General features: G+C 54.1%; 2 protein-coding genes and 1 pseudogene across 3 annotated transcripts; 2 read left to right on the forward strand and 1 right to left on the reverse strand.

Annotated features, from left to right (window-relative positions):
• The first annotated feature begins 114 nt into the window (after positions 1-114).
• Positions 115-12209, forward strand: LOC116624465 (aflatoxin B1 aldehyde reductase member 2). The gene is made up of 7 exons (XM_032392434.1): positions 115-466; positions 3766-3953; positions 4109-4213; positions 7755-7851; positions 8103-8202; positions 8812-8941; positions 10200-12209. The coding sequence occupies exons 1-7, from the start codon at positions 130-132 to the stop codon at positions 10359-10361; spliced, it is 1119 nt and encodes a 372-aa protein (XP_032248325.1). The 5' UTR covers positions 115-129; the 3' UTR covers positions 10362-12209.
• A 1167-nt stretch (positions 12210-13376) lies between these two features.
• On the forward strand, positions 13377-20764 carry LOC116624476 (annotated as a pseudogene). Its single transcript, XR_004297896.1, has 6 exons — positions 13377-13629; positions 15703-15890; positions 16046-16150; positions 17207-17316; positions 18896-19025; positions 19814-20764. The product of XR_004297896.1 is annotated as an aflatoxin B1 aldehyde reductase member 2-like (transcript).
• On the reverse strand, positions 20750-27024 carry MRTO4 (MRT4 homolog, ribosome maturation factor). Its single transcript, XM_032392447.1, has 8 exons — positions 26939-27024; positions 24376-24434; positions 23277-23380; positions 22484-22565; positions 22236-22303; positions 21853-22004; positions 21376-21452; positions 20750-21044 (listed from the first exon to the last, which is right to left on the reverse strand). The coding sequence occupies exons 1-8, from the start codon at positions 26964-26966 to the stop codon at positions 20895-20897; spliced, it is 720 nt and encodes a 239-aa protein (XP_032248338.1). The 5' UTR covers positions 26967-27024; the 3' UTR covers positions 20750-20894.
• Between the last annotated feature and the right edge of the window lie 33 nt (positions 27025-27057).

Consider the following 27057-nt stretch of genomic DNA (forward strand, 5'->3'; position numbering starts at 1 on the left):
TGCGAGCGAACCGAGCGTGCGTGGTGGGGCGGCGCGCGGCCTGTCCCGGTTCTCTCGCCGCCTCCCGGCTCCACCCCCGCGGCGGGGTGGGCGGGACTCGAGGAGCCCCAGGGCGCAGGCGCCGACCTCATGCTAAGCGCCTTGTCTCGCGCGGTGGCCCGTGGCGCTGTGCGCTGCGTCCGTGGTTCCCCGGCGCCTGAGCTTCGCGCCGCTGCTGCCGCAGCCTCCATGTCCCGGCCGCTGTCGCCGCCGCGGGCCGCCTCCGGGGCCCCGGCTCGGCCCGCCACCGTGCTGGGCACCATGGAGATGGGGCGCCGCATGGACGCGCCCGCCAGCGCCGCGGCCGTGCGCGCCTTCCTGGAGCGCGGCCACACGGAGCTGGACACGGCCTTCATGTACAGCGACGGCCAGTCCGAGAGCATCCTGGGCGGCCTGGGCCTCGGGCTGGGCGGCGGCGACTGCAGAGGTAACCTCTACCTACCTGTGCACCGGCCGGCGCCCACCCGGCCCCAGCCGGGGCCCGGCCGGCGGTCAGGACCGACGGCTTCAGCCGCTCCCGGGAGCTGACCGCCCCTTGGACCACCCCCCTGCTCCTCAGGCCCCGTGCACGTGTCGTCCCGGACAGCCGGACAGTGCTTTGTCCTGATCTCCTCCCCCTCCCCTTCTGTTAACTCTGGGAGTTGCAACTCAGGAACCTTCTCCCCCCCACCCCACCCCCCAGTCTTACCCGGAGCCTGGTCTAGTCCTTCGCTTCCTCCCATCTTGCTTTCTTGGGGCACCTCTCTGTGGCAGTGGTCTCCAGAGCTATGCAGTACCCCCTCGAACCTTGCCAGGTGCCCCAAAGAGCCCCTTTCCCCATTGCCCTCACTGCCCGTGGCTCCCTGAGCACCCTCTTCTCATCCTGGACTTTTATCAGTCCCTAGCCTTTGCTCAGTTCAGTTGGCAGTACCCTGGCTCCCAGAGAGAGCTGCAACTAGGTCACAAACCAAGCTGGGGGATCAGGGGTGGTACCTGCAGAGTGGGGAGGTTTGTTATGGGGCCATAGGCTATAGGAGGGAAAGTGGTTCCAACCCACCGGCAGGGAGCTTAGAGTCTAATGGGGAAGGTTGAAGCCCAGAAGAAGAAGCACTTTCGGGGGATTAAGCGGTCAGGGAGAGGCACTAGAGAAGGTTCAGAGAACACTGGAGCTGGGCCTTAAAGGATCAATAGTAGTTTGCTGGGAAGAGAATGGGAGAAAGGGGCATCAAAGGCTGAGGGCAGAGCTGTGCAGACCAGGTTTGGAAATGTAGCGTCTGGTATGTGGAGGGACGGCCAGTAGACAGGTGCGGCTTGGGTGGAGGATGTAGGTTCGTGGGAAGGGCTGTCCCTCATCAGCCTGATGCCATTGGAAATGCCTAGGAGGGTGCCTGGATCGTGGTGGCTATATAGGAAAATGAGGTTTAGAGCTGCCCGTCAAGAAAGAATTCTTGAGATTCTTGAGACTTCTTCGGTGCAAGAAGATGGTTTTATCGAAGTATGGGTACAGGACCGGTGAGCAGAAAGAACAGCACTGGGGTTGTGATGGGTGACTGATTATATTTTTTTCAAGTTGGGAGGGCGTTAGGGACAGCACAGTCCTCCAAGATATTTTGGAAACAAGGTTTCTGGGACTTTGAGGGGGCTAGCTATTGTTAGGAAAAGGTCATGGGGCACCTGGGTGTCGCAGTTGGTTAAGTCGGTTGGTTTCTTGAGGTCGTGACCTCAGGGTCGTGGGATTGAGCTCCATGTTGGGCTCCTTGCTCAGTGCGGCGTCTGCTTAAGATTCTCTTTCTTGCCTCTGCTCCTGCCCCTAAAATAAATAAATAAATCTTAAAAAAAAAAAAAGAAAAGTTCATTTATTACTATTTAGTAAAAACTCAGTCATGAGACCCTTCAGATGTGTATCAGTGGGACATACGCTTGGAGGATGATTACCAACATGTATCTTGTGGGGGTAGAGATAAAGGAAGTTCCCAAAGGGATTTTTATATGTTAAAGTAGACTTACAGGATCCTGGGGAAAGGAGGGGAGGAGTGGTCAGGCTAAGATTACCTCTTGCCCTTAGCAAAGTATTAACAGCGAAGCAGCTGAGTTCCTAGAGGAATGTCCCCCTGCCTGTTTCAAGGACATGTCAGGAAATTTAATTTTTTCTTTTTTTCTTTTTTTTTTTTAAAGATTTTATTTATTTATTTGAGACAGAGAGAATGAGAGAGGGAGAGCACATGAGAGGGGGGAGGGTCAGAGGGAGAAGCAGGCTCCTTGCTGAGCAGGGAGCCCGATGCGGGACTCGATCCAGGGACTCCAGGATCATGACCTGAGCCGAAGGCAGTCGCTTAACCAACTGAGCCACCCAGGCGCCCAAATTTAATTTTTTCTTTTGTCTTTTGTTTCCCACATCCGTGGGGCCCAGTAAATGTTCACTGTTATTTTTACTACCATACTCTGCTGCTTTTCTGCCCTTCCCAACTCTTGTGTGGGAGCCCCCCTGGGTCCTCCTTTGATTCAGAGCTTGGTAGATCTGGAGGAAGCTGCCTCTCAGACCCACGCATTCTAGTTAGCCCTGCTGCCCCCTCCTTAATAATGGAGATTTTGTTTCTGAATTGGTTCTTCTCCTCCAGCCCTTCCCTGCTTCCTTCGTTGAGTCCAGGCACTCACTGAGCCAAAGTCCACAGGTTGGACTTGAGGCAAAATCCACACCAAGAGTGCAGAGGATTTGAGAATTGTGGTGACATGGAGAAAATGTGCACAAGAAGCTGTGGGACTGGTTCTCTCCCACATCCTGAGCGGTCATGTGCCTCCCCTCTGACCTGCTGAGTTGCCTTTGCCGGGTGTGAAAAGTACAAAATCCAGACAGCTGGTATACTTGATGGCCCTTCGGGGCTGCTGTGGCAGAACACTATTTCATTCTCATGGGAGTTGTGTCTCCCCAGTGGGGGTGTGGGTGTGCGAGCTTCTCTGAGTCTGAAGGGGCGGGGGGTCGATAACCAGCTTCTGCTCCTTTTGCCTTGTATCTGCCTCTCAGATTGATCTCTGCCCGCGGTGCCTGGTTCGGCCGCGGTATCTCTGCAGAATTCTCGCCGCAGCCTCTTGCCTCCCTGTTTCCAGGCCTGCCCCCTTGAGTTCCCTCCCGACCACAGACACAGTGAACGTAGCTGACTTTGGTTGATGGGATTTGCGATTAGGTCTGTCACCCTTCTCTTGGCCCCCTGTCCCGCTGCTCCCTACCTGGAGTCAATGCTCTTATAACTCCGAATTGCAGGAATGGGCCTCCACGTACTATGTGTGTTCCTTTGTGACTCCATCTTCCCAGGCTCTGGAATATGCTTCCCATCCTTCCCTGTTGGCCGGGACTCATTCTTAGAGACTCAGCTCCTGGGTCATCCCCATAGGAAGCCCTCCCTAGAATTCCCAGGATGGCCACACTCCTCTACTTGGGGCTCCTTTAGCACTAGGGGCTTTTCTCTATTGCACTTACCTTATCGTAACATCACCTTTAGGCTGTGAGCTCCTTGAGGGGAGGGAGCAAGTGTGCCTCCAGGCAAGGCCTATCACGCTGACTAATACTAGTGATTATAACAGCCGTGAACATTGAGAACTTGCATATTTAGTGCTCATGATCTCGCTAGGAGGACAGGTCCGTTGTTATACCCCCATTTTACAGATTAGAGAATGGAGGCTCAGAGAACTGAAATAATTTAGACAGGGTCACATAATAAGCCTTGTAACTATTGCATGCTCCCCTCAAAGTGAAAATCGCTACCAAGGCCAATCCCTGGGAAGGGAAGTCGCTGAAGCCTGACAGTGTCCGGGCCCAGCTGGAGACATCCCTGAAACGGCTGCAGTGCCCCCGGGTGGACCTCTTCTACCTACATGCCCCTGACCACGACACCCCTGTGGAGGAGACGCTGCGTGCCTGCCACCAGCTGCACCAGGAGGTAAGGCGGGCCCCCGAGCTCCAGGAGAGTGGAGGCACCAGGGTTGTCCCAGAGCAGAGCCGGGGACAGACCCTACTCCCAGGGTCCCCACCCCCGTCTCCCCTTTGCAGTGTCCTGGGCCGCGGTGGGTTCTGACCGAGGCCTCTCCCCTGCAGGGCAAGTTCGTGGAGCTTGGCCTCTCCAACTATGCCGCCTGGGAGGTGGCCGAGATCTGCACCCTCTGCAGGAGGAACGACTGGTTCCTGCCCACCGTGTACCAGGTGAGGGCCAGGGCTGCGGGGGCCCCAGCTGATCCCCGGTTCTCTCGGCCCCTCCCACTGCCTCCTCTCCATCGCAGCCACTCCCCTGCTGACAGCCTGTGTTGTGGGGATGACGCGCAAGCTCCTCAGCTTGGCCAGCAGGCACCTGCTCGCTCTGGCCCTGGCTCCCCTTCCTACCTGCACGTGCTCCGCGAGCCCTTCCTTCCTGCTCCCTGGCTGTGGGCGTGGGCCTGGACCGTTCTTCCCCTTCCCCCCGGTAGAAGTGCTCAGGCCTCACTTAGATGGCTCGTCCCCTGGAAGCCTTTCCCGTGCCCCAGAGGAGCCTCCAGTATTGACTTCATTTTCATGCATTCAGCGAGTATTTGTAAGCATCTGCTGTGATCACACAGCCCACCTCTATTGTGATCGTCTGTCTTCTTTCTGTGTGTATCTTTTTAATTGAAGTAGAGTTGACACGCAGTGTTAGTTTCAGGTGTGCAACATCGTCTGTGTGATGCTGTGCTCACCACAGGTGGTCGGCGTGCAAGCTGTTACATACAATACCATCTAGTGTATTCCCTCTGCTGTACCTTTCATCCCTGCTCGTTCCAACTAGAAGCCTGCGGCTCCCGATCCCCGCCCTCCCTTTTTGCCCATCCTCCAACCCCTCCCTTCTGACCACTGGCAGTTTGCTCTCTGTATATATGGGTCTGTTTCTGGTCTTTTGTTTTGTTTTTTGGATTCCACATGTAAATGAAACCATACAGTATTTGTCTTTCTTTGGCTTCTTTCACTTACACTCTGTAGATTCCTCCATGTCATCGCATAAGGCAAGATCTCCTTCTTTTTTATATGGCCGAGCAATCCCCCATTGTGTATATATACCACATCTTCTCTATCCATTCATCTATCAATGGACACTTACTTCTTTCTTTGTTTTTAATGGCTTTAACATCTGTGGGAGGCAGAAGCAGAAACCTGGCTGGACTTGCTTGTGTTTGGCAACAATAGATATCTGTGGAATGATATAGCCAGTCCAGTTTCCCTACCTTGGGCCCAGCACCATCCCTATCCACTGCTACCATTAGTGATTTGGGAAATCATTACTGAAGTCCTGGGCAGGTTTTTGACTGATAGTTTCAAAAGAAGCCTGGGAGGGGGTGGGGCACCTGGGTGGCACAGTCAGTTAAAGCGTTCAACTCTTGGTTTCGACTCAGGTCTAATTTGGGGGTTGTGAAATTGAGTCCCACATTGAGCCCCATACTCAGCGTGAAGTCTGCTTGAGTTTCTCTCTCCCTCTCCCTCTGCCCCCCCGTCCTCCCCCCCACACATGTGCTCTTTTTCTCTCAAATAAATAAATCTTAAAAAAAAAAAAAAAGGAGGGCGCCTGGGTGGCTCAGTTGGTTGAGCGACTGCCTTCGGCTCAGGTCATGATCCTGGAGTCCCGGGATCGAGTCCCGCATCGGGCTCCCTGCTCAGCAGGGAGTCTGCTTCTCCCTCTGACCCTCCTCCCTCTCATGCTCTGTCTCTCATTCTCTCTCTCTCAAATAAATAAATAAAATCTTTAAAAAAAAAAAAAAAAAAGGATAGCCACATGCAGAAGAATGAAGCTGGACCATTTCCTTACATCATACACAAAAATAGACTCAAAATGGATGAAAGACCTAAATGTGAGATAGGAATCCATCAAAATCCTAGAGGAGAACATAGGCAGCAAACTCTGTGACCTCGGCCACAGCACCTTCTTGCTAGACACAACTTCAAAGGCAAGGGAAGCAAGGGCAAAAATGAACCACTGGGACTTCGTCAAGATAAAAAGCTTTTGCACAGCAAAGGAAACAGTCGACAAAACCAAAAGACAACCAAACAAAAGACAACCGACAGAATGGGAGAAGATATTTATAAATGACTTATCAGATAAAGGGCTAGTATCCAAAATCTATAAAGCACTTACAAACTCAACACCCAAAGAACAAATAATCCAATCAAGAAATGGGCAGAAGACATGAACAGGCATTTCTCCAAAGAAGACATCCAAATGGCCAACAGACATATGAAAAAGTGCTCAACATCACTCAGCATCAGGGAAATCCAAATCAAAACCACAATGAGGTGCCACCTCACACCAGTCAGAACGGCTAATATTAAGTCAGGAAATGACAGATGTTGGCGAGGATGTGGAGAAAGGGGAACCCTCTTACACTGTTGGTGAGAATGCAAGCTGGTGCATCTGATGAGGTTCTGGAACATAGGTGAGGTTCAATGGAGTGAGGTCCAGAGCAGAAGACCAAGAAAGAATTCTTGAGACGTCTTTGGTGCAAAATGGTGGTTTATTAAAGCATGGGGACAGGACCTGCAGGCAGAAAGAGCTGCTGCACCGGGGTTGAGGGGTGGCTAATTATATACTATGGGGTTCGGGGAGGTAAGGAAAAGAGGTTTCAAAAGGATTTTCATATGTTAAGAGGACTCACAGGATAGGGAGGCCTTGCCATTGTCAAGTTAAGGTTGTTTTTCCCTCTAGCAAGGCATTGACATGAAGATAGTGGGGAGCTTCCTGGAGGAACATTACACTCTGCCCCCTTCAAGTATCTCTCAATGGGCTGCAGGTTATAAGGACATTTAATTGTATCTACATTTCCTTCTGGAAGCTAGGTTATTGATAGAAATGCTTTGTTCTTATAGATTGCTAAGACATTTGTAAACTGAGGGAGACTGGGGTCTTGCAGGATTGTGATCTCTGTAAGGTAACTCTTTGTTTTTCCTTTCCTTAGCTTTAGGGCAACCAGGAGTGCATGAGGAATGTCACATATATCCCATCTGGGGTTGTGGGGGGTTGTGGGGTGTCAGCGTCAGCTTTGTCCTCATCTGTTCCCTCATCACATTCACTCTGGAAAACAGTATGGAGTTTCCTCAAAAAGCTGAAAATAGAGCTACCCTACAATGCAGCAATTGCACTACTATGGATTTACCTCGAAGATAGAAATGTAGTAATCTGAAGGGGCACCTGCACCCCAGTGTTTATGGCAGTGATGTCCACAATAGCCAAACTATAGGAAGAGCCCAGATGTCCATCAACAGATGAATGAATGAAGAAGATGTAATATATATACACAATAGAATACTACTCAGCCATCAAAAAAATGAAATCTTGCCATTTGCAACAACATGGATGGAACTAGAGGGTATTATGCTGAGGAAAATAAGTCAGAGAAAGATAATTATCATATGATCTCACTCATGTGGAATTTAAGAAACAAAACAGAGGATCATAGGGGAAGAGAGGAAAAAATAAGATAATCAGAGAGGGAGACAAACCATAAGATACTCTTAATCACAGGAAACAAACAGGGTTGCTGGAGGAGTGGGGGGATGGAGTAAATGGGTGACAGGCATGAAGGAGGGCTCGTGATGTAATGACCACTGGGTGCTATATAAGACTGATGAATCACTGACCTCTACCTTTGAAATTAATAATACGTTACATGTTAATTGAACTTAAATTAAAAAAAAAAAAACCAGGCTGGGGTTCCTTCCCTTGACACTAGCAACCTTCTACCCACAGGGCATGTACAATGCTACCACCCGGCAGGTGGAAACGGAGCTCTTCCCCTGCCTCAGGCACTTCGGATTGAGGTTCTACGCCTACAACCCTTTAGCTGGTACGGGCTGCTCTGGGGGCAGGCTCCCCCTGGGGTGGGAGGCCAATCCTGGCCCCGTCTCTGCCTCTTCTTGACCCGGTAGATACCTGGCCCAGGCCCTGGGAAGCGGGGAGGGGTTTGAAAATAGACTGGGCCGTGTCTTCCATCCCTCCTGGGTCCCCCACTTTTGTCCTCCCCCCCCGCCCCCGCCAGTCCAGAACAGCCTCTCGGAGCAGGGTGGGCCCGTGGCTCTGATGTCAGTCTCCCTGCAGGGGGCCTGCTGACGGGCAAGTACAAGTATGAGGACAAGGACAGGAAACAGCCCGTGGGCCGCTTCTTCGGGAATGACTGGGCTGAGACCTACAGGAATCGGTGAGCGGGGGATGGGCTGCATCAGGATGGGTGGGGGGCAGGGTCCCCTTTATCAGACGTGGAGAAATTCTAGGCAGCTTTCCTGGGAGTTCCAGGTCTTCCCTGCTGTCTGGACCCATGTCTCGATTCCTGCAGAAATGACCAAATTCTGCAGCGTTTCTTGTTTTCTTGGGAGCTCTGTGAGCAAATGGCGACCCCTGGGTCTTATACTGGGTCTTCCAAGGCCTAGCGCTTCCCTGAGAAGGGCATACCACTTGCCAGGAAGGAAAGAGCAAGCCCTGGATCCACGCTCAGGAGGCCTGGGGCCGAGTCCTGCCCGCCCCCCCCGCATCTTGTTACCTTTGCTTCACTAGGTAAAGTGGGCAGGCGTTATGAGGTCTTAAGAACTCATAAAGAGATTGAAGATGTCTCTGCGGTGTTCGGGGAGGCCCCTCTAGCTGCCTTCTGCCTGCTGGCTCTGCTGCCCAATCAAGCTGGCCCGCTGCTAGAACGCTCGGCGCTTGTCCCCGCCGAGTTGGGTAGACACAGCTGCCGTGCTTGGCTTTGTGGCTATAGCCCCAGTGTGACCCCTGGTTATTGACCCTTGTTCCGCCCCCTTCACCTGCCCAGCTTCTGGAAGGAGCACCACTTCGAGGCCATTGCCCTGGTGGAGAAGGCCCTGCAGGCCGCATACGGCGGCAGCGCCCCCAGCATGACCTCGGCCGCCCTCCGGTGGATGTACCACCACTCCCAGCTGCAGGTGAGCCGGCCGTCCCGGGGGGGCCCGCCGCTGCCCCTTGTAACAGAGCCAGAATTACCTTTAGGTCATTTCTAAGTCGTGTTTTCCTGGGGGTTTTTTGCCTCCAAAGATTTTATTTGGGGGCGCCTGGCTGGTTCAGTTAGTGGAGCATGTAAAAAGATTTTATTTATTTATTTATTTGTCAGAGTGAGAGAGAGATCACGAACAGGAGGAGGGGAACAGGAAGAGGCTGAGCAGGGAGCCCGATGCAGGACTTGATCCCAGGACCCTGGGACCATGACCTGAGCCGAAGGCAGAGGCTTTACCAACTGAGCCGCCCAGGGGGTCCCAGCTTGTGACTCTTGATCTCAGGGTTGTGAGGTCAAGCCCCAGGTTGGGCATGGAGCCTATGTTTAAAAAAAAAAAAAAAAGAAAAAAGAAAAAAAAGATTTTATTTTTAAGTAATCTCCACACCCAGTGTAGGGCTTGAATTCACAACCCCGAGACCAGGAGTCGTGTGCGCCACTGACTGAGCCAGCCAGGCACTAACCCCTAAGCAGTTTTCCCCTCTGAAGTTTCTCCTGGTGAGAGCTGCAGAGCAGTCAGGCAGTCGTTCGTTGTTCTTAGTAGCTGTCTGAGCACCAGGCCCTGGATGAGGGCTTCGCATACGTGCATTTAGTCTGTCTTCCAGCCCCATGAGGTGCCATTCCCCCGGTGTTATGGGTGAGGAACCAGCTCCACACAGCTGTGTGGGGGGTAGAAAATTTCTCAAAACTCCTCAGCCTCACTCGCTCCTCGGTGGGAGTTGGGGTGCCCCCGCCTCTTTGGCGTCCCCCCCCCTTTGGCGTCCCCGGTCTCCCTCGCTGATGTCTCCTGCACCAGCCTGACACAGTTGCAGAGGGTTTGACGGACATAGAGTAGTTTCTCAAAAACCGGGGGCGCGCTGCCTGACGTCGTTTCTCATTCCCGTAACCACACTGAAGACAGAGAAGATTGAGTCACCAAGAGGAGGAAGGACGAAGCCAAGCGCACCCAGCTGAGTGGTCGAGCTGGGCTCTGAGCACAGCTGGGTCTGAGGACGAGCAGGGGGCAAGAAGACAGGGTTCGGAGTCACGTCGTTAAAATCACTGAAGGCATCTCAAGTTCCTTAGGGAACTATATTCGGCATAAATAAGCATCAGAGCCCGGATCTCGGCAGAGGCAGGGCGGGGAGGGCGGGTGTGCACCTGGAGCCACCATGGTGCATAATGTGTTCACATCTGGCGGTCTGCCCTTGCAGGGTGCCCACGGGGACGCCGTCATCCTGGGCATGTCCAGCATGGAGCAGCTGACACAGAACTTGGCGGCGACCGAGGAAGGGCCCCTGGAGCTGGCCGTGGTGCAGGCCTTCGATCGAGCCTGGCACCTGGTCGCCCACGAATGTCCCAACTACTTCCGCTAGGGCCAGTCCTGGCTCCAGCTGCCAAAGGTTTCTCTCTTTTCCGCCACCTCTTCTGTTCTCTCATCCTGACCAGTCTGCCTTAAGTTGATTTAACATGGTCTTTTTTGATTGTCTGGCTCGATACAATATTTTTCTAGATTCCCTCCTGGCTCCCAGATGCCTTCGCAGCCTGTAAAGCCTGGGGCTGTGGTCCACTTGGGACGTTCTTGTCTGAATAAAGCCGGCACTTGACCGGGCTGTCGCCTGGGCCCCGAGTAAACCCCACGAACCTGTCTCCTTTACTGTCTGCAGCCTGTTTTCATCCTGCCCGGGAGCTTACTGCCAACAGGGCAGAACCACGAGCTGGAGTCTCCAGAGGGCAGAGGTAGAGCACACACTGCCCTCAGGAGGCTCTCTCCTGCCTTCTGTACTGAATCCAGCCTGAGCTCTCAACAGCAGGGCTGAGGTGGCCCTCACTCAGCTGTGCACAGGAGAAGAGAAGCAGGCCATGCACCCTGAAGTATACTTTCTCTTATTCAGAATCACCTCAGGAAATAGAGGCATCTAGAAATAGAATCCTTGGAGCCAAAACCTCCCAATAGCGCCCCCACTGAGAAGAAGAACGATGTTCCTGGGCACCTCCTAAGATGCTGCATGACATTTTTAACAGACTCAATGTCAGCAGTGGCTTTACTCTTGTCCTGGTGAAAGCCTCCTGTCTCCTTGTCATCTGTAGGACTCTCAGCCTTGCCCTGGGTCTCCTGCTGTTGGAGCTGGAAGGGTGGCCTGGGTAGCCATGGTCCCCATTTCCCTTGGCAAACCCCCACTCCAAGCAGGGGGCACCCAACGCTGGGGAAGAAAAATCCCAGGTCTGAGGGTTGCTTCTTGACCACTCCCAGTGCAGAAAAATCAGTCTAGCCCTGGCCAGGGGGGTGGAGTGTGGGCCAAGCAGCAGAAGTCAGCACTTGGAGCTTGCTTATCTTGAAGTGAGGAAGGGGGCTCAGCGTGGAAATGCCAGAACAAACCACCAATCAGAAACACTCTTTGTTCTAAGAAATGTCCCATTTACCATCTAGAGGGAGACACCTTGCAGACAAAATTGTTTTCTCTACAGAAGCAGTCACCCTCTCTTGTCTTCATCCACAATAAAATGCATTCTTCCCCTAAACAGGATGGTGTATCAGTTACCATTGTACAATTAGCTATCCTAAAATTGAGTTGCTTAAAATGACAAAGTCCCCCAAATTTAGATAAAGATTCAAAGCAATCCCTATCAAAAGTCCAACTGGTTTTTTGTTTTATCTTTTTTTTTAACAAATTCATAAACAAATCCTAAAATTCAAATAGAAGTTCAAGGGACACAGAATAGCTATAATCTTGAATAAGAAGCCTACAATCTCTGATTCTTGATTTTGAAATTTACCAAAAGCTATAGTAATAAAGAGAGTGTGGTAGTGGCGTAAGGGCAAGGGCAGACATACAGATGAATGAAATAGAATCGAGAGTCCAGAAATAAACCTTTATATATACTTTCAATTGATTTTAGAGAAGTGTGTAAAGACAATTCAATAGGAAAATAATAGTTTCAACAATTGAAGCTGGGACAACTGGATATCCACATGCAAAAGAATGAAGTTGATCCCCTTCCTCACACCATCCACACTCACACAAAATGAACTCTAGGATTGTAGACCTAAATGTAAAAGCTACAATTATAAACCTCTTAAAATACAGGAGTAAATCTTCATGCTCTTGGGTTAGGTAATGGTCTCTTAGACGACACCAAAAGCACCAGCAACAGAAGAAAAAAAGAATTAGACATCAAAATTTAAAATGTGTGTGCTTTGGGGCGCCTGGGTGGCTCAGTTGTTAAGCGTCTGCCTTCGGCTCAGGTCATGGTCCCAGGGTCCTGGGATCGAGCCCCGCATCGGGCTCCCTGCTCAGCGGGAAGTCTGCTTCTCCCTCTCCCACTCCCCCTGCTTGTGTTCCCTCTCGCTGTGTCTCTGTCAAATAAATAAAATCTTTAAAAAAAAATAAAATGTGTGTGCTTTAAAGGATACCATCAAGAAAGTGAAAAGGTGGGTGCCTGGGTGGCTCAGTTGGCTGAGTGTCTGCCTGCAGCTCAGGTCATGATCCCAGGGTCCTGGGATGGAGTCCTGCATCTGGCTCCCTGCTCAGTGGGGAGTCTGCTTCTGCCTGCCACTCTGCCTACTTGTTCTCTCTCTCTCTGTCAAATAAATAAATAAAATCTTTAAAAAAAAAAACCCAATGGTTAAAAATGAAAGTGTTTTATATTTATCCACCTTGACCACCCCCAGCACTTCATTTGTGTGTGTGTGTAAATTCAAATTTCCTTCGGTCTAAAAATACCTCTAGTAGAGTGAAAGTTTGCTACTATGAATGCTCTACACCTCTGCTTGTCTGAACAAAGTCTTTATTTTGCCTTCATGTTTGAAGTATTTTCGCTTGGGTTTACGTAGCTGGAGGCTGACAGTTCCTTGTTTTCACACGTTACCATGTCTTAACACGCGCACCCGGGCTGGAGCCTTTGGCAAGTCTCGACCTGAGAAGCAGAGTCGCTTCTGGGACCGCAGGGCGGCGGGACAGCCCGAGCGCCTCCCCCCCCACGCCCCCAAACCAAGGCCTCATTTCAGGACTTTTAGCAGGTAGGAAAGCCCCCTCCGGAACGACCCCGGGACCCCGGGACGGTTCAGAGCGAGGCCGAGGGAGGTGGGGAGACGTGGCAGCGAGGCCCCTGGAGTCCCAGCCCTCCGCCTTCGCGCTCGCTCGTAAGCCTCGCACTAGCGCCCCCTCCCGGCCCACCCGCCAGCCAAGTGCGCGGTCCCCGAAGCCCCGCGTGACGCGTGCGTGCAGCAGGGCCCGGGTGGGCGGCAGCGGAGCGGAGGGGGAGGTGGGCACACTGCCCCGCCCCCAACGCTGGTGGGCGGGGCCCGAAGGCGCTCCTTAAAGAGGCAACGGCTCGCGCTGGTTAGTGCCTCGCGCCGACCGCAGAGTGCGACGCCTGGGCCAGCCGATTCTGCCGCCGCCGCCATGTCCCGGCCGCTGTCGCCGCCGCGGGCCGCCTCCGGGGCCCCGGCTCGGCCCGCCACCGTGTTGGGCGCCATGGAGATGGGGCGCCGCCTGGACGCGTCCGCCAGCGCCGCGGCCGTGCGCGCCTTCCTGGAGCGCGGCCACACGGAGCTGGACACGGCCTTCATGTACAGCGACGGCCAGTCCGAGAGCATCCTGGGCGGCTTGGGCCTCGGGCTGGGTGGCGGCGACTGCAGAGGTAACCGCTCCCTCCCCGTGCACCGCGCGGCGCCCACCCGCCGGCCCCAGCCGTGGCCCGGCCCGCGGTCAGGACCGATGCCTTCGGCCCCTCCTGGGCGCTGACCGCGCTTTGGATCACCCCCCTGCTCCTCAGGCCCCGTGCACGTGTCGTCCCGGACAGCCGGACAGTGCTTTGTCCTGACCTTCCTTTCCTCTCCTTTTCCCTTCCGAGAAGGTCTCCCAGGACCCTCCCTCCAGCAACGTCCCACCCCAGGTCCAGTCTGGAACGACTTGGTTAGGTCTTCTAGGGGGCCCTGAAAGCTTTGGGATCTGGCGCCGTGCAGCCCCTACCTCCTTTCCCGCCCCCCGGCAGGTGCCCCGTGCAGGCCTGATCTGCTGGAACCCTGCCCGTACAGTCCTGGCGTTCCCTGGCACAGCCCCGGATCAGACTTTGGAACCTGTGGGGGATCTGCTTCCTCCTTGCTCTGGGCCCTAGACTTTGCTCCGTGGGGCTCCGGGTGCCATGCTCAGTGGCAGCGCCTGAGAGCCGCAGGGTGCTCGGTGGGCGGGGATGGGGGAGTGCGGGTGGTAGGGTGTCTAACTGCCCTCTGGGCTAGCCTCTGAGGACCTAGAAGGGAAATTGACACGAACCCACTCCGGGAGCTCGGATTCGAGAGAAGGCTGGGGAAGCCCGGAAGAGGGAGCCCTTCTGGAGGGGCCACTGAAGAAAGCTCAGAAGAGGGAGCATTAGACACTGAAGAACTGATTAGTTGGCCAGGAGGACAGGTGTTAGTGCTGTGGGTGTGGGCAGTGGGCGTGCCAAGGCAATGAGATTTGGCAATGCCAGGGGTGTTGGAGCAGGCAGATATAGCTAAGTGGAGGGTTTGCGTAAGGGCAGGGGACCGTCCATCACCAGTCTGATGCCATTTGAACGGCTTCAGCAGTGCCTGGCAGGTCCCTAGAGTTCAGCAATGTTGGCTGTTACTGTTACGGTTAGGAGTAGTAATAGTAATGTTGTTAGCACACGGCACCGTCTCTCCCTTGGGCTCTTCTCTCTCCTCTGCTAGAGTCTTGCTTGGGTTCTCCCGTGATTCACAGCACGCTCGATCTGGAACATAAGACAATATGCCTGCGTCTCAGTGCTCGCCCTTTTCCAGATCACCTGGCTGCTTCTCTGACCACCCTGGGTCTTATTTCTCAATGTCTTTTTTCTCCAAGCCCTCCTTCGCTTCCCTCCTGGTCAGAGCTAGCGGGGCCAAAGTCCTTAAACCTCAGCTCCGAAGTTTAATTCACATGAAGAAGAGCTGGAGGAACGGAACAATTCCAAGTGAGCGGTCCTCCAGCCTGCTCATAAGTCTCAAGGAGTCAGGTGACTTGCCAGGCGCCGAGTGTTCAGGGAGGGCCAGATTCCATGGGGTGCTCCCAAGGCCCTTTCCATCGGGTCTGTGGCCCTTCTCTTGCCTTGTGTACCCCCTGACCCTGGTGCTTTGGATCCCTGGAATTGCAGTCGTGGCTCCTCTCACGCCATGTTCTTTTCCTCTGGGTTTTTGCCCTTGTCCTCACCCTCTGGAATGAACTTCCCACCTTTCCTCAACTGGCAGCCTGTGACTTCCCCCTGGAGACCAAGATTCAGATTCTAAAGAAAGCCTTCCCTGAGCTCACAGGGGCCTCCCGCCTCTATGTCCTGGGCTCCCCCAGCCCCTGGTGCATATCCCTGCCTCGCTTACTGTAATGCAGCCCCTTAGACAGTGCCTTCTCGAGGGCAGGGATCGCCTGTTGGGTCTACCAGCCCTTAGGGCCTGGTAAATAATCCATCATAGTGATGACATTGGCGATGATGGCAATGAACAACATGTCCATTCAAGTCCTGATCAATCCTTGGGACCAGCACACAAAATAGTATCATTGACGCTACCAATTTATAGTTGAGAGGATTGAGGCTCAGAGAGGTTGAGTAACTTTGGTGAAGGTCACAGAGGTGGTAATGGCAGAGCTGGGATGTGAACCCAGGTTTTTCTCTGTGTCATTACTCTAGACTCTCTCCAGTGTTTGGTAAACTGGCCTGAACTCTCATTTCACTCCTCCCCCAAAGCGAAAATCGCCACCAAGGCCAATCCATTGGGTGAGAATTCACTGAAGCCTGACGGTGTCCGGGCCCAGCTGGAGACATCCCTGAAACGGCTGCAGTGCCCCCGGGTGGGCCGCTTTTACCTGCACCTACCTGACCACAACACCCCCGTGGAGGAGACGCTGCGTGCCTGCCACCAGCTGCACCAGGAGGTGAGGCGGGCCCCCGAGCTCCAGGAGAGTGGAGGCACCAGGGTCGTCCCAGAGCAGAGCCAGGGACAGACCCCACTCCCAGGGTCCCCACCCCCGTCTCCCCTTTGCAGTGTCCTGGGCCGCGGTGGGTTCTGACCGAGGCCTCTCCCCTGCAGGGCAAGTTCGTGGAGCTTGGCCTCTCCAACTATGCCGCCTGGGAGGTGGCCGAGATCTGCACCCTCTGCAGGAGGAACGACTGGTTCCTGCCCACCGTGTACCAGGTGAGGGCCAGGGCTGCGGGGGCCCCAGCTGATCCCCGGTTCTCTCGGCCCCTCCCACTGCCTCCTCTCCATCGCAGCCACTCCCCTGCTGACAGCCTGTGTCGTGGGGATAACGCGCAAGCTCCTCAGCTTGGCCAGCAGGCACCTGCTCGCTCTGGCCCTGGCTCCCCTTCCTACCTGCACGTGCTCCGCGGGCCCTTCCTTCCTGCTCCCTGGCTGTGGGCGTGAGCCTGGACCGTTCTTCCCCTTCCCCCCGGTAGAAGTGCTCAGGCCTCACTTAGATGGCTCGTCCCCTGGAAGCCTTTCCCGTGCCCCAGAGGAGCCTGAGATCTCTGGCTCTACTTTGCTCCTCCTCATTCATTCAGCAAATGTTTGTCCTCCTACTTGGTGCCAGACACTGCTCACAGAACGTACTAGTGGACTATGATTGCTTCTTTTCTCGACTATACCTGTTGACGCTCTACCTTGCTATTAAATCTCCCAGGGCAGGGGCCTTGTCATGTTGGTGTGTGGATGGAAATTCCATGTCCAGCCCATAGCTGGTGCTCAGAAACGTTGGCTGAATGAATGAAGTTTCCTTCCTACTCAGTATATGCTCTGATTGTTAAGGTCCTAGGATTGTTAGGGTCTGAACTGAGGGCTCTGCAAGGGAAGATTTGGGGTCCCTTCCTTTGATATGTGCACACCCTGCAGCCGGCCCTTCTACCCGCGGGGCATGTACAACGCTACCCCCGGCAGGTGGAAACAGAGCTCTTCCCCTGCCTCAGGCACTTCGGATTGAGGTTCTATGCCTACAACCCTTTAGCTTTAGCTGGTACGGGCTGCTCTGGGGGCAGGCTCCCTCTGGGGTGGGAGGCCATTCCTGGCCCTGTCTCTGCCTCTTCCTGACCCGGTAGATGCCTGGCCCAGGCCCTGGGAATCGGAAAGGGGTTTGAAAATAGACTGGGCCGTGTCTTCCATCCCTCCTGGGTCCCCTGCCCTTCCCCCCGCCCCCCCCCCCCCCGCCAGTCCATAACAGCCTCTGGGAGCAGGGTGGGCCTGGGGCTCTGATGTCAGTCTCCCCGCAGGGGCCTGCTGACGGGCAAGTACAAGTATGAGGACAAGGATGGGAAACAGCCTGTGTGCCGCTTCTTCGGGAATAAATGGGCTGAGATCTACAGGAATCGGTGAGCGGGGGATGGGCTGTGTCAGGGCAAGAGGTGGTATAGGTCCTCCTAGTCTGAAATAGGGGGTCTCTGGGGCTGCTTTCTGGGGGCCAGCACCTCCTCCTGGTCTCAGACTTAGGTCCCTGGAATCTCCAGGGCTTTACCAACATCCACACCCCAGATATTTTGTGTCTCTGGAGAGGGCTTAGGGGCCTGGATTGGGAATGTGGATCCCTGTGCCTTCTCAAAGCTCCACAACTCTTTCCTGGGAAGAGCTCACCCTCTGTGCACAGTGGGGGCGGGGGAGGGAGGTACCCTTGGATCAGGACTCGGGAAACCTGGCCCTTCCCCTCAGGCAAAGGAATCTAAGCTTTGTAAACTCTTGGCAGTAATATTTTCTCAATGTCTACAGTTATAGTTACACAGCTGTTGGAATCAGCCTTCTTCCCTTACTTTTCCACTTTCTAAAATTTGGAAATGCTATCAAAGGAATACAGGCCCGTGGCTCAAAGCAACCCGTTGCCAAGTTGTACTCTTCAGAGGTGACGATTTAAACTCATGGCTCTTTCCCTCTGGCCTCTCCTGCGACCTCCCCCAAAGTGCACTTTATTGCTATTCCTTCATTTATCAACTTTATTTTTTAAAAAGTTTTATTTAAGTAATCCCACCCAACGTAGAGCTCGAACTCACAACCCCGAGATCCAGTCGCATGCTCTTCCAGCTGAACCAGCCAGGCGCCCCTCCTTTATCAAATTTAGATGTCCTCCGTGGACTACTGGCAAGCTCCTAATCTATGTTTATAGAAGCCAAGTCCACGGTTAATTTCTGTGTGTAATTTATTTGCCTTTTTCCCCCCACCCTGGGAGGAGGGCAAGAAGGAAGTTTTGTGCAAGTCTCCATTGTTAGTCTTGTTGAAATGGCCAAGGACTTTTAAAGCAGGGGAGTGTCTATGGAGCGTCTAGTATTTGGGATCACCTCGTGTGCACCGCTGTGATTTCAGTCCTAATCCAGCCCCCGCCCACCCTTGCCCACCCGTTTCTGATCTTCCTGGCCAGGTGTCCAGGTTTAGGAACCAATGCCCCAGTGTTCTCAAGATTTCTCACCGCCAGGGCCTGGGCTTCACCCTGGAGAATTGAGGCCTGATGGTTTTGACCTTGACCGTCCTTCATAGTTTTCAAAGCATGCACCGTCAGGTCCATTATCTCCTTTACATTTGGCACTGGCTGTTAAGGGGCTGGCCTGGAGCGTTCGCTCTCCTCACGGAGCAGGTAAGAGAAGTGGAGGCAGGTGGCTTTAGCCAGGATTTGTCACGGGTCCAGTACCAGGAGGCACGCTAGCGCAGTGTTGTGGCTGCTCCTGGGTCCCGAGCTGGGGCTTGGGTTGTTCACATCTAGTGAGCATGGTAAATGCAAGCATTCCTGCCCACTGCATCCCCTCGCCCCCCCTCACCGGACTGAAAAATGCCCAGGTGTGGGGCCCGAAATCCACCTGCATTCTCAGAGGATGCCAGCCCCTCGGGGTCTCAGGGACCGGGGTGGGACATCTGCCCTGGAGTGACCTCATGGCACTGACCGCTGTGCCCCCCTCCCCACCTGCCCAGCTTCTGGAAGGAGCACCACTTCGAGGCCATTGCCCTGGTGGAGAAGGCCCTGCAGGCCGCGTGTGGCGGCAGCGCCCCCCGCATGACCTCGGCCGCCCTCCAGTAGATGTACCACCGCTCCCAGCTGCAGGTGAGCCGGCCGTCCCGGGGGGACTGCTTTTTTCCGTGGTGGGGTGAGGGAGAACGTGGAAGAAAGGAGAGGGCTACACAATTACTTGATAGTTTCTGAGATGATTCCTTTTCTTCTGGTGTTTCTCCATGCGAATTCTCTTCTTTGGGAAGTTTCATTAAGTGCCCCGTTAGGAACTCCACGGGCCCTATTAAGTGTGATTATTCCAACTTCACAGATGAGGAAGTGATTGCAGAGGCGCTTAAGGCCCCACAGCTACATGTGACCGGGCATGAGCATCCAGTGGACTCTGAAACTTACATCTCTAACCGTTAGCCTTTGTTCCGCCCCATGCCGCACACTTGCAGAGTCGGGCCCTGTGCCTGGTGGGGTCGCCCCCTCTGCTGTCCCAGGCTGCCCTCACACCTTCCTCTGGCTTCAGCATGATCTACTGAGGGCTCCCCTTTCCTGAGCTGTTCAGGGCCAGGCCTGACACAAATACTTCACAAAATTTTAATTCCTGCAAAATAAAGGAAGTTTGAAGTTTGGGGATGTCAAGTGACTACGCCAGGTGTACCCCACTGCGGAGGGGCACAGGGGAGCGGCTCTGAACTCACGTCTGCCTGCTGGGGAGTCTGTAGAGGCCAGCCTTTCAAGCTGTTTGCAGGCTGTGTAAATTCTGGAAGAACGTAGGCTCTAAGTAGACATCAGAGCCCGGGTCTCGGCAGAGGCAGGGCGGGGAGGGAGGGTGTGCACCTGGAGCCACCATGGTGCATAATGTGTTCACATCTGGCGGTCTCCCCTTGCAGGGTGCCCACGGGGACGCCGTCATCCTGGGCATGTCCAGCGTGGAGCAGCTGACACAGAACTTGGCAGCAACCGAGGAAGGGCCCCTGGAGCCGGCCGTGGTGCAGGCCTTCGATCGAGCCTGGCACCTTCGATCGTCGCCCACGAATGTCCCAACTACTTCTGCTAGGGCCAGTCCTGGCTTGAGGTGGCAGAGGGCCTCCGTCTGTCACTTCTTTTGACACTCTCACCGTGGGCCTTTATTGGCCTATTCTTTCTCCACAGTGTCTGCTCACGAGCTGTTTATTTGCTCCATTCCCGCAATGCTCCCAGCTGCCTTCACGAGAGAAGGCTGTGCTGTGACCCACTTGGGCGTGTCCTGCTTGGACAGAGCAGGCGCTAGACCTGGCTGCCCAGCTGCTCTGCTGCCTGTCCTTCCCAAGGGCTTGCGGGGAGGGGGCAGGAGTGCAGGCTTCCCAGCCTCCTGTCCGGAATCCAGCCCGACCTCCGGACAGGGCGGCTGGAGGTGGCCCTCTCTCTGCTACGCACAAGAGAAAGGGCCATATGCCCTGAAGGTTTACCTACCATTAGAGTCACTCCCAAGAATAAAAGTCCCCAGGATGCTGTGTAACAGTTTTCATATCTGCTCTGGGTTTCAGCAGTGGCTTTACTCTTGTCTTAGCGAAAGCATCCTGTAAGACCCCCGGCCCTGGCTCGGGCAGGGGATAGGACTGGGGGGGAGGAGGGAGAGAAAGAAAGGGGCAGGAAGGGTGGCCAGGGTTCCTTTATTCCTTGGCAAACCCCCATGTCCAGGAGGCGCAAAAGGGCCAGAGGAGAGAAGCCCCGGCTCTGGGGGTGGCTCTCACGTCCCCAGACGTAATGCGGGAGCCAGTGCTGGAAGCTGGCTCCAGGTAAACAAAGGAACCCAGAGAATCCAAATAAAAGTCCAAAGCCAAGGCCTTTTTTCTAGGAAAAGTCCTCTTTGCTGTCCACAGGAGCCACCTTGCAGACAGTTTTATTCCTTATAGAAAAGCAGTCCATCCCTCTCGCCCTCCCTGCTATTCAGGGAGTGGGGTGGTTCCCACAGTCCGTCCCCAGTATCTGTCAGCAGTCATCTTCCCCCTCTGATTCTTCTGCCGACTCGGATGCGCTCTCGGGCAAGTCATCTCCCATCTGCTGGAACCTTCCAGACTGTGCATCCCACATGTATTTGATGGTGACCTTGAATTCAGCCATCTCATACCCGAAAAGCTTCTGCAAGGGACACATAAAGGGAACCAATGGTTAGGAGGAGCAAGGGTTGGGATGCCTGGGTGGCTCAGTTGGTTAGGCAGCTGCCTTTGGCTTAGGTCATGATCCCAGGGTCCTGGGACTGAGTCCCACATCGGGCTCCTTGCTCAGTGGGGAGCCTGCTTCTCCCTCTGCCTGTCACTCCCCCTGCTTATGCTCGCTTGCTCTGACAAAATCTAAAAAAAAAAAAAAAAAAAGGAGGAGCAAGGGTGACATGAACCGGCCAGGGGCCCTGGTGCTACAGCCCACTGACCGTGGCCAGGGTGGGGTGGGGTGGGGGGACAGACAGACTCACCAGCACACGGGCCTGCTCTGGGGTCAGCACGTCGCCCTCCTTACACACCTCGTGGTCAGACAGCAGGGTCACCACACCTACAGAGAAAGGAACCCTACACGGTGACTTCGGCACAGAGGCCCATGCACAGCTCTCTGCCCGCTGCCCAGAGCTGAGAGGGAGCTGGTTGGTCCCCTGCCCTTCCCGCCCTCCCCAGCACACTCAGGCTAAACCTGCAAGTGCTCAGCTGCCCAGGACGGTCTGTGGGGGGATGACGGGCCCCTCACGTCCCTTAACTGCTGTGTTCTGGCTCTGAGTTACTATCCACTCTTGCCCCGACCAAGAGGTGGTCACTCAGTCCCATTTTCACCTGAGGAAATGGAGACTGGCAGAAATGAGCTGCTCAGCCACAGAGGCCAGAGGGGGTCTGTCAGGTTTGGGAGCTTGTGTTCCCGGCAGCTAAGCTGTGACCTTTCAGCTCCAGGGGTTTCCCCATACCTCTCTTGAGGGCAGTGGGCAGGCCCAGCTGCCTCAGCTGTGGCTCCATGGAGTGGGGGAACTGCTCCAGGGGCCCAGGGTCCAGGGTCACAGTGAAAGTTGCTTTGTTTCCGGCTCGAGCGAAGTCCATTTCCGTGTATTTTGTAAACCACCTCAGGAAAAGACAAGTGGTGATGGTGGGGCTCCTGAATGGCCCACCAGCCGGGCATGAAGTCAGGCTCCCCTGGCCTCCCCTCCCTGCCCACGTTTGCTGCAGACCACTTGGTGCTGCAGAGAACGAGGACTCAGGAGCAGTGTTCCAGGAACCAGTTTTTACTTGGTATCTCCGTACTGTACAAAGTACCCGGATTATTCCTTCCCTGTTAGTCCTCAAAAACACTTACTCATTTACTTCCTCCTTGGTGCGGTTGGTGAAAAGGAGACCGACCTCACCCCTCAACTTCTTGCTGACCTACAGAACAAAAGTGGGGTCGGCCCAGTCCCATTAGACATCTGGCAATATCTGCAGATGTTTTTGGTTGACACAGCTGGGGGGGCACTACTCTGGGTCTGCAGGTTAAAGGAGAGCCGAGCTTTAAGCCAGGCCTTGGTCTGCCTGATCCCTCCCCAGGCCAGAAGGCCAGAAACTCACCTGATGCAGGTTGTCTTTGTACTCGTCAGCTGGGCTTCGACCCAAGGCCACCATCATCACCTTGTTTTTGCCAAAGAACATCCTAGAGGGAAAAAGGGGTCCGTGAAGGAAGGGCCCCCTCCACCGTCCCCCAGTTAAGGTGTAAACCTGCTCTAGTCCCCGGGAGCCCAAACTCAGGCCCAGGCTGCTGGGCCGCAGGAGGCTTGGCCAGAGGCTCCTACTTCTTCCGTGCAGCCCTGCCGGCTCTCTGTCCGCAGCCAAGGACCCCCTTCATTTTTTCCTGCCTACAGACCTCAAACATCCACAGTATTTTGTCTACTGGCCCACTGTGGGTGTTATGTGATCCCCTAGACCCCCAATCTGGATGTATGGAAGAGGCACATCACTGGTCTGAGGCAGACCAGAGTCATCACTCGTACCATCACAGATCCAGCCCAAGGACAGGTACCAGCCACGTGGCTCATGCAGCCTGCTCTCGGGTCACCGTGTGCATCTTGGAGTATACACCGACATTCTAAAACTGATGGGATGTTCCTAAAAGGACCAGATCCCAGGAGTTAAGGGAGCCCCTTCTCCTGAGGGATCACTGCTCAAACATTCCCTGACCAACTACCCAGTCCTGCCCAAGGAGCTCAATGCAAGACCAGTTTTAACAGTTAAAAAGTGCCTCTGGAGAATGTGAAGCTTTGTCCTCAGTAAGGTATCTGTGTGACCCAGATACCCAAGGGTCAATAACTGCCCCTGTGCTTTGAGAACATCCTTGCTTCTTCTCTACGCAGGAAGGCCTTCTTACCGGCTGTGCTTCCAGGCGTTCCGGATGTCCTTCAGCTTGCTGTTCCTCATGTTGGCCACGGAGAAGATGAAAAGGTACTTGTACGTATCCACACATTTCCGAAGCTATGGGACAATTCAATGGGGTTCTGGAGTTCAAGGGGCAGCATGGGTTGGGCCTCAGATGGGGAAGAATCTGGTCTAGGTCCCTAACAACCGTGGAAGTTTAGAGCTGGAGGCGTCTAGTTGTTTCCTCCTTACTTCCGTTACTGAAGCCAAGATCACGGACTACAGGGGCTCCCCTGAGGCAAAGTAGGTGTGCTCTCAAAGTGCAGGTAAGCTGAGATCCCATGGTCTCCCAGCTTTCTGACTTATCTGTGCCCGGCGTGGAATGGATTGCTTTGCTCTGCCCATTAACTGACAACCCAGAAACACTTAGCTACGCTTGGAAGGCTCCTGCTAAATGGAAATATATAAAGCCTCACTCTTTACTCACTAGGGGAGGTGGCTCATCGGCCCTGCTGTGCCCACATTGCTGACTGCTTTCTCAAGGAAAAGGAATAATTGTGCTGGAGGAGGCTGGAGGAGACTCTCCTCTCACCCAGCCTGTGGCCTGCAGCAGTGTAGACAGTAGGCTGGCGCATTTACTCACATCTGATAACCCCATAGATTTTTTTTTTAGTTACTTTATGTGGGACTTGAACTCATGACCCCGAGACCAAGAGTCGCATGCTGTACCAACTGAGCCAGCTAGGTGCCCGGTGTAACTCCACAGCTGACATTGGGCAGGCTACCAAATCTCTCTAAGCTTCCATTAGCTAGCTGCAAAACAGCGCTAACTCCTCCCAGGTACGCTGTGAAGATGGAGTGGAACAGCACACAGAGTACTTAGTGCGGTGCAAAGTGCAGAGTAAGAGCTCAGTCAAAGCTGGAAATCATTACTATGGGAGTTTTTATTGGTGCTGCTGCTGGAGGAAAAAGGACAGAACCAGCACCTCATGGTGGTGTTTTTCTCTCCCCCCCCCCTTTTTTTTTTAAAAACAATGTTTCCCTGCCAGCCCTCTAGCCACCTTTATAAACCAAATACAAGATCTGGAACAATAAAAAGAATGAGCTCTTACCTCTTCTATCAGGTTCTGTTTCAGTTCTAAGCCTTTCTTGGCAGTTTTGGTTAAGGAAACTAATACAAAGAAGAGAGAGAGAGGTGATAAGAGACGAATCCAGAGGCCCTGCAGACTCATTTCCATCTTCCCTTTGGCAGCTCAGCTGGACCAAAAGCCAGGGTGAGGAAAGGCAAAGCTATGTGTTCCCAGGGTCCTAAGAGTGCCTACTCTAGTGTTCCTGAGCCTGGACATCCCCTGACATATCTCCTATTACTTAGACAAACCAGATGTTCCTGCATCCCTCTTAGTTCAGCTAAACTAAGATTCTGTACTGCAGTGTGGGGGCAGGGCTTGCTCCTGTTACTGGAGTGCTTTTAGTGGCTGGCTCAGGCGGGTCCCTTTCTGCTCTCTGCCATGGTGCACAGAGAAAACCTTTGGTGGCCTCTGCTGGGGAACAATGAATCTGGGGACTCTGTCTCCTCTGCTCCATCTTGTTCTGCAGTTTGGACTCATGGATAAAGCACTGCCTCTCTGGGGAGGGCAAGCACCTCTGCCCAAGAGCTAGGGCTCAATTTCCTCTTATCCAGAAGGGTATGGCATTTGCCAGATCTCACCAGGTCTCCCTCTACAGAACCCAATCATTCCACAAACACTTAACAGAGCATCAAATGCAAAGCTAAGGGTACCCCCCGTAATGGGGCAATTTTTATTCATCCTGCCTGGTATATACATGGAACAATAATCTCACTGGTCAGGGTAAGGGCCAGCACAGGAGAGTAAACACAATGCCCTTGTCCATTTCCCACCACTTCCACTGCTACAACTGTGGACCAAGCCAGCGCTACCCTCTCTTGGATTACTGTTGGTCTCGCTCCTTCCAACTTTGCCTTCTCTCCCCACTTTCCCCAGTCTATTATCAATAAGGCAACTAGGGTGATTTTTTTTTAAGCTTTTTTAGAGAGGGAGAGGTGGGGGGAGGAGCTGATGGAAAGGGAGAATCTTTTTTTTTTTTTTAAAGATTTTATTTATCTATTTGACAGAGAGAGGGAACACAAGTAGGGGGAGTGGGAAAGGGAGAAGCAGGCTCCCCGCCAAGTATGGAGCCCGATGCGGGGCTCAATCCCAGGACCCTGGGACCATGACCTGAGCGGAAGGCAGATGCTTAACAACTGAGCCACCCAGGCGCCCCTGGGAGAGAGAATCTTAAGCAGGCTCCACCCCCAGCACAGAACCTGAAGTGGGGCGCGATCCCACCACCCTGAGATCATGACCTGAGCCAAAACCAAGAGTCTGACGCTCAACCGACTGAGCCATCAAGGTGCCCCTAGCGTGATCTTTTAAAATTTAAACCATGTCGGGGTCCCTGGGGGGCTCAGTCAGTTAAGTGTCGGACTTTGGCTCAGGTCATGATCTCAGGGTCCTGGGACTGAGCCCTGTGTTGGGCTCCCTGCTCAGCAGAGTCTGCTTGTCCCTCTCCCTTTGCTCCTCCCCCCGCTCGTGTTCCGTCTGTCTCTCAAATAAATAAAATCCTTAAAAAAAAAAAAAAAAGTAAACCATATCCATCTCTGCTCAAGCTCTCAGATGGCTACCCACTGCACCTGGGTGTGAAAGCCAATTCCTTGGGAAGGTTTATAAACCCCAACCTACTCCCTCTTCTTTGTGTACTCTGCTCCAGCCACACTGGCCTCTTGTCCCAGAACACATCAAACGTGCTCTCAATACAGTCCCTTTGCACTTTATCTTCTCTCTCCTTGGAACACTATGCTCTGGGGTAACTCCGTGGATGGCTCACTTCCTTTCTTTAGGTTTCTGCCTATTTGTCAGCTCATCAGAGACCTTCTCTGGTTGCACTAAATGAAATAACATCACTTCTTTATCTCACTTTTAGTCCGTAAGACTCATCACGATCTGACTTGATTCGACTTTTGGTGTTTTGGGGAGGATATATTTCCTATGACTAAAACTTTAAGCTCAATGAGGACTCTAGGCTTCCCTTACTGTAACTGCTGTATCCGCCCAACGCCTACAGTGCCAGGCCCCTAAGTACCTGTTTCAGCCTGCGTGAAAGAGACTACCACATAGCAGTCAGGAATGGTCTCTCAGGAGGTGCCTTATGAACTGACAACTGAAACAGACCAAACCACATGAAGATCTAAGCATAAGCATGCCACGCAGAAACAACTGCAAGCAAAAGGGCCAGAGCCGGGACTAAACCTTCCCAAAGGAAAGGTCCCACCACGGCCAGGGTGGTGGGAGCGCAGAGAGCTAAGGGAGAGGGGCTGAAGTGGGAAAGGTGGGTCAACGCGAGATCGGGCGCAGCCCGGGTGCTCAAAAGCTGTTTTCCGGCCTAGGAAGCCTTGGAAGGGCACCCGAGGACCGGCAGTCTCCGCTCCCCTGACCCGACCAGGCTCCAACCCCCTCCGGTGCGCCAGCGGCCACGAAGCTCTGTCGCAGTTTCCAGAGAGCCGGCGGAGTTCCTCGCGCACGCCCCGACGTCCCACTCGGTGCCCCTCAAGCCCCCACCGCAGCCGGCACCCTCTCGGCGGAGCTGCCCATCGGCTCTCGAAGCCCCCTCGCTCACCTTTCTTGTCGCGCTTGGATTTGGGCATCGCGCTGCAGGCACATGCGGCGGAAGGCGGTGCTGCCTGCTAGGACCCCGGCGGCGCGGGGGCCTATGGGACGGCCCTCGGGGGCTGCCCC

Source organism: Phoca vitulina, unplaced genomic scaffold (assembly GCF_004348235.1).
Source record: "Phoca vitulina isolate PV1807 unplaced genomic scaffold, GSC_HSeal_1.0 scaffold2, whole genome shotgun sequence".
NCBI lineage: Eukaryota > Metazoa > Chordata > Mammalia > Carnivora > Phocidae > Phoca > Phoca vitulina.